The 5,522-nt window shown below is 62.2% G+C and overlaps 1 protein-coding gene across 3 annotated transcripts in view; it reads left to right on the top strand.

Annotated features, from left to right (window-relative positions):
* Tmem250 (transmembrane protein 250) overlaps positions 1-4,926 on the top strand; it is a 7,047-nt gene extending 2,121 nt beyond the window's left edge. Inside the window, exons 2-3 of one of the 3 annotated variants that reach the window (XR_002817915.1) lie at positions 731-2,685; positions 4,916-4,926. Coding sequence is in view for 2 of the 3 variants with exons in the window: in XM_023700368.1 (XP_023556136.1) it covers positions 873-1,367 (495 nt within the window). In the remaining variant the exon portion in view is untranslated. Of the gene's footprint in view, positions 1-6; positions 224-730; positions 2,829-4,915 lie in introns of those variants that run through there. The other 2 variants (XM_023700369.1, XM_023700368.1) reach the window with 2 other exon arrangements.
* The last annotated feature ends 596 nt before the right edge of the window (positions 4,927-5,522 follow it).

Genomic DNA, 5,522 nt, shown 5'->3' with positions numbered 1-5,522 from the left:
CCTCCGCGGCGCGGGCCGAGGGCTAGGCCCCCGCGCCGCCATTCGCCCAGGCCTCGGCGGGGCGGGGAGCTGGGGCGAAGTCCCCGGGGGCGCGAGCCTTGGCCCCGTCGTCCCGCCCCCGCCGCCGTCTGGTTACACTTTGCTTCCTCGGTGTCCTGAGCGCCGACTATCCCCTTCCGTTTCCACCCACACCTCGCATTTGCCGGCTGTCAGTGGCACTCGGGTGGTGAAAACGCGCGCTGCGTGCGGGCAGACCCTCCATGGCCCAGTGTGGAGGGCTGCCGTGGCCCTGGGGCTGGCCCCTGAGACGGAGCCCTGAGCCTGGCCGCAGCCCCCCAGCAGGTGTCCCCCGCGCGGGCAGACCCGGGCGTGGTGCTGTAGGTGCCCTTGCAGTCGGCGACAGCGACAGCGGTGGGGGAGGGGCAGGCAGCCCGCCCAAGGTCACAGCTGGGAAATGGTCTCCGTCCTGGGTCTTCACTGTTGTCCCTGGGTGAAACCCAGAGCAGGTGGGCAGTAATGGGCGTAGGCAGAGCAGCTAGGGCGAGCAGGGAACCTGGGCTGCTGGCAGCTCCGCTATTCCCGCCCCACCGACTTGGCACTGACTGCCGCCCAGAGATCTGCCCTGGTGACAGTGGGGCGCCTGTCTCAGCTGTCCCTTCCCCTACAGCTGCAGCTAGAGTGGCAACTTGGGGCTTTCACACTGTGGGTCCTCCGTAAGAATCTCTGGGAGGGTTTGTGCTCCCTGACCCTGGCTGGTTTTCCAGGGAAGGCTGCCCTCTTGCCCCGGGACTGACCTGGCTCCCTGCTTACCTCTCCTTGCAGGCCAACACCTGCCCCAAGCCCCAGCTGCGGTCTCCCAGGCATAGGCGCCCATGACACCTTTGCAGGCCACCGCCTGGACGCTGCACAGCCATCGTGAGCTGGCGCCACTGCTGCCTCTGAGTCCAATGCCGGTGATGCCCATCCCGCGGCGGGTGCGCTCCTTCCATGGCCCGCACACCACCTGCCTGCATGCCGCCTGTGGGCCTGTGCGGGCCTCCCACCTGGTACGCACCAAGTACAACAACTTCGATGTGTACGTGAAGACGCGCTGGTTGTACGGCTTCATCCGCTTCCTGTTGTACTTCAGCTGCAGCCTGTTTACCGCGGCGCTCTGGGGCGCGCTGGCTGCGCTCTTCTGCCTGCAGTACCTGGGCGTGCGAGTGCTGCTGCGCTTCCAGCTGAAGCTGTCTGTGCTGCTCCTGCTGCTGGGCCGCCGCCGCGTGGACTTCCGCCTCATGAATGAGCTGCTCATCTATGGCATCCATGTGACCATGCTGCTGGTCGGGGGTCTGGGCTGGTGCTTCATGGTCTTTGTGGACATGTGAGGGTGCCCTGGGCCAGTGTGGGCTGGCTCGGGGGCCTGCCACAGCCCTTCTGTTGGCATAGGCGTCTGCCTCTTTGGGCTGCAGGTCTGTAGCACACACTCCATTCCGGAGGGAAAAGGGCCGCGCCCACGCTGTTTCCCTCTCCACCTCCCTGCTCCCCCTCCCCTGCAGCTCTCCGCACTTGTCCGGTTCTGTCCTGTGGCTCCTCTGTCCAGCCTATGCTCTGAGACCATGGACAGTGAGGGGTGCGGGCACAGATCCAGCGGGGTCTCTTCACACCCACTTCCTGTGTACCCCCCAGTCTCAGCTACAGCCTCAGGGACAGTCAGGCTCCACTAGTGACACTGCACTGCCACATGGGTCCTGGCCCGGGCGCAGGCTACCACCCTTACCTGTCACCTTGAGGGGCTGTATGGGTCCTGAGTCCCAGGTTAGGCCTCAGGGTCACTGTGGCTTACCATAGAAACTGCAGGGCCAGCCCAAGGAGATGAGTCAGCCAGGCGCCAGCCCTATACCAGCCACTCTGCTACCATGCCTGGGGCTGCAGGTCAAGGGGCCGGGCCTGCACTGCAGGTCGCTGCAGACAGGGGCTTCCCGGGGTATCTCTCTTTTTAGCTTGTGGGGCAGTTCAGTCTCCCTCATGAAGGATCCAGGGCTAAACTTGCCTGTCTCAAGTGGATGTCAGGGGTCCAGACCGGCCCACTAGGTAGGCCCAGGCAGTCTCTAAAGGTGCCTTCCAGGTGCCAGGTGCAGTGGGCTGTTGTCCTCTGCCCACCGCTGGGACATCCTGGGCAGAAACCCCCTACCAGCCTGTGAGAGCTGGGGTCTGGAGCTGTTCTGGCAGTACAGCTTACTGGTGGGGGGCTCAGAGTCATGACACCAGAGTGGGGACCCCCGCCCAGTCTCAAGAGTGGCAAATCGGCCAACCCTAGCTTTACCCCAAATTGTTATCCCCACACCTGGGCGTGGGTTGTGGCCTCTTTGACCCTGCCCTGCCAGGCAGACCAGGTAAGGGATCTGTGAGGACAGATTTACTCCCTGAAGAGAGACCTGAAGAACCCCAAACTAGGCGGGCCAGCAAACCCCACCTAGCTGTGGCTGCACCTCCATTTCCAGCCAGCCTCCAGCGCATCCTGAGGGAGACCCCACTGTCGACGTAGGTCTGACTGCCTCCGGGAGGGCAGGTGAGGACTCCCCAGTGGACCCTGCTGCTTGCTGCAGAGAATCTTGCACTAATTTCTGCTCTTTCCTCAAAGCAGCTTTGTTTTGTGTTAGCCAGTTACTCAGAGCTGCCGGAGCCCCTTCGCAGGCTCGTTGGGTGCCAGTGGTGGGAGGGATCTGGCCGGGCCACCTTGGCATGGCCAGGACCTTGTCATGCTGCAAACCCAGCTGCCCGTGTCCCGAGTGCCTGTTAAATTCTTTACCAGATGAAACACCTGCATTAAACCTATTTTTTTAACATGTTGTTTGAATGATTACTTAACAGTTTACAATCTTTACCCATTGAAGGAGATAATCACTAAAAAGGGTATAGAAACTATTTTTTCTCCACAAAATTGGGATATTTCTTACAAGCAGCCAATGACGATGTTGGGGGGTTCCGTGGGCATTCATTCCACTGTGGGAAGGTGCCCTTGGGGGACCAGGACCATGGCTGCCAGCTTGACTGCCTTGGTATGGGGCACTGAGAGGAGCAGAGAACCCGGCTGCACCTCCCAGCTCTCCCAGGGCTGCCGGCACGCTCCCCCGGCGGAGGCACCCTGCTGCCTTTGCGCCTGTGCCGGCGGTCCTGACATCAGAGAATGCAACACTGGGACAGTTTCAGCCCACGTGCCCAGAAAGTGTCACTGAGAAGAACACCGGCTCTGCCACAGCCACGTAGCCATCGCTTTTGGATTTGTATAAACTAAACTTTGGAGGTTTGCTTTTCCCTCCGGCCCATGGGTGTGGTCCTGGCTCCAGACTCCGGTGTATTAGACTTGGGCTGCACTCCTGGGCGGGGCCCCACCCCTCCAGATGGCTTTAGGGTTTGTTGTTCTGTTTTGTTTTTTTGGTTTTGTCTTTTTGAAACAGGGTCTCTCTATGTAGTTCAGGCTGGCCTTGAACTCACTTTTGTAGCCCAGGATGGCCTCAAGCTCATAACGATCTTTCTGCCTCAGCCTTTCAAGTGCTGGGATTACAGGCATGCACCACCGCGCCTGCTTCCCTCCAGATGCTTTTCTGAGTCTGAACTGAGCCCTCCGCTCCTGGGGAGCCAGGAGCCAAGGAGGGGCCAGGGCCAAGGCATTTGGGGTTGTTCAGCTAGGCTCCAGCAGGGGAAAGGCCCTAAGGCGGCTGCCCAGTGTCCCTGCCCATGTATAGACCGGGCCTGGGTGAGGTGGCCACGCCCTGGGGCCAGCTGAGAATCTGCACGTGTTCTCTGCTGTTTCTACACTGCTACAGATCGAGCCCAGGCCCTCGGCTGTTGGGCCGCTCTCAGTGCCTGGTGTGCTGGCACTTGCTCCACGTGCAGCCACCTCTGCGCTGATGCACAGCCATGCTGTCCCCAGAGCACATGGCCGTGTTCAGCCAGGCCTGGGGTCACTTCCTTTGGCTGGGTTAGCACAAGGGTGGCACAGTTGGCCTGGGGCTCGGTCCTGCAGGGCTGCCTCACTTGGCTGCATCACCAGAAATCATTCTGGTCAACTGCTGTCCTGAGGCCGCGTGATGCGTGGAGCTGTGCCAGTCCTGCTTAGAGGCGGCCCACGCCTGTGCTCACGGACTGCCACTCTGACGGGTAGTGCTGGAGGTACTGGCTGGGGTTCAGGTGTTGGGGTGGCCTGGGGGCTCCAGCAGCAGCCGTGCTGCACTGCGCCGGGTGGGGAGCCAGGGGAGGAGCCCTCCCAAAGGCCTGGCCACACTGCTCCAAGCTCTCTGAGAGCCGATTATCTGAGATCTAGGGCCCTTGCAGGAAGGGAGTGGTTGGCATCTGGCTATCTGAGCCTTCTGGAGGCCTCAGAGGAGTATAGACAGGAAATGCTGGGGTCCCTCTTGCTGCCATTCTGCAGGGAGCGCCTGGGGGGGCAAGTATGGAGCCCGACCCCCTGCTGTTCACTCAATGTCCCCATCCCACAGCCAGGCTGCCCACAAGGAAGGCAAAGATCAAATAAGGGTACAGGGTGACTTCCAGGGCCAAGCTGTGGGAGCGCAGCCTTGAGCAGAGTGGGTTTGGGGCTGCCTGCCACCTAGTGCATCCTGGGAAGGGAGGAAGGAGGATCCCAGAGATAGCCTGGGCAGCCCTGGTGGGTGAACAGGGGTGGTTTGGGAGCTGAGCTGGGCACTAAGCCAGCCTCCTGGAGAACAAACAGAAAGGCGACAGGGAAAGGGGAGTTGTTGAGCTGGGGTCTGAGAGTGCCCCAGGGCAGAGCCCCCAGGCAGAGGGAGTGGTCACGGGCACTGGGGGAGGGCCAAGCAGGCAGAGGGAACCGCCTGCATCCACCCCCACCACACTGGGCATCTGGGCCCCAGGGTCTCTGTGGGTGGTGGGGAAATGAGCCAGCAGAGGGCAGGTGAAGGCAGGAAGAACTCACCCTAGAAGGGAGGTGGTGCTGGAGAAGCTGCCCCAGGCAGGCCCAAGCCCCTGCAGGGAATGGCCAGACCCAAAACAAACACACGTGCACGCGTGTGCACTCTGACAGGGCCAGACCTTTCAGTGTGATGGGGACAGCTGAGGGGAGGGGACAGCACGACAAAGGCCAGGGGGCGGGGGCCGGCAGCGCCGCGGGGAAGGACAGCCCCTTGTGCTGTCCACCGTGGGGCCTGGGCTTCCTGACCTTGTGAAGGCCGGTCCCCGCCATGCGGGGGCGGGAGCTGCCGCGGTGCCTCTGGGTGCTGAGTCAGCGCTTTGCAGCAGGGACTGCGCGGGCTCTGCCTTGGCCAGCGCACCCTGCCCCTCTCCCTTCTCCGTCTTGGTCTCCTTCGCAAGAAAGGTTCCTCTGTGCCTCAGCCCTGCCCAGGAAGGACGCCCACCCCACCCCTGGGCCCACACCGCTCCTGGGAAGCAGCATTCCCAGCCAGAGCGTGGCAGGACCCCCTTTCCAGAAATCCCCAGCAGCCTGGCCCAGCTCCCACAGTTCCCAAAAGGGGGAGCCGCCCCCTCCCCTGCAGCATCCTTGC

The sequence above is a fragment of the Octodon degus genome, unplaced genomic scaffold (assembly GCF_000260255.1).
Source record: "Octodon degus isolate 3935 unplaced genomic scaffold, OctDeg1.0 scaffold00123, whole genome shotgun sequence".
In the NCBI taxonomy this organism is placed as follows: Eukaryota; Metazoa; Chordata; class Mammalia; order Rodentia; family Octodontidae; genus Octodon; species Octodon degus.
The sequence above is the reverse complement of the archived record's forward strand: the minus strand, read 5'-3'. Positions and strand labels throughout refer to the sequence as shown.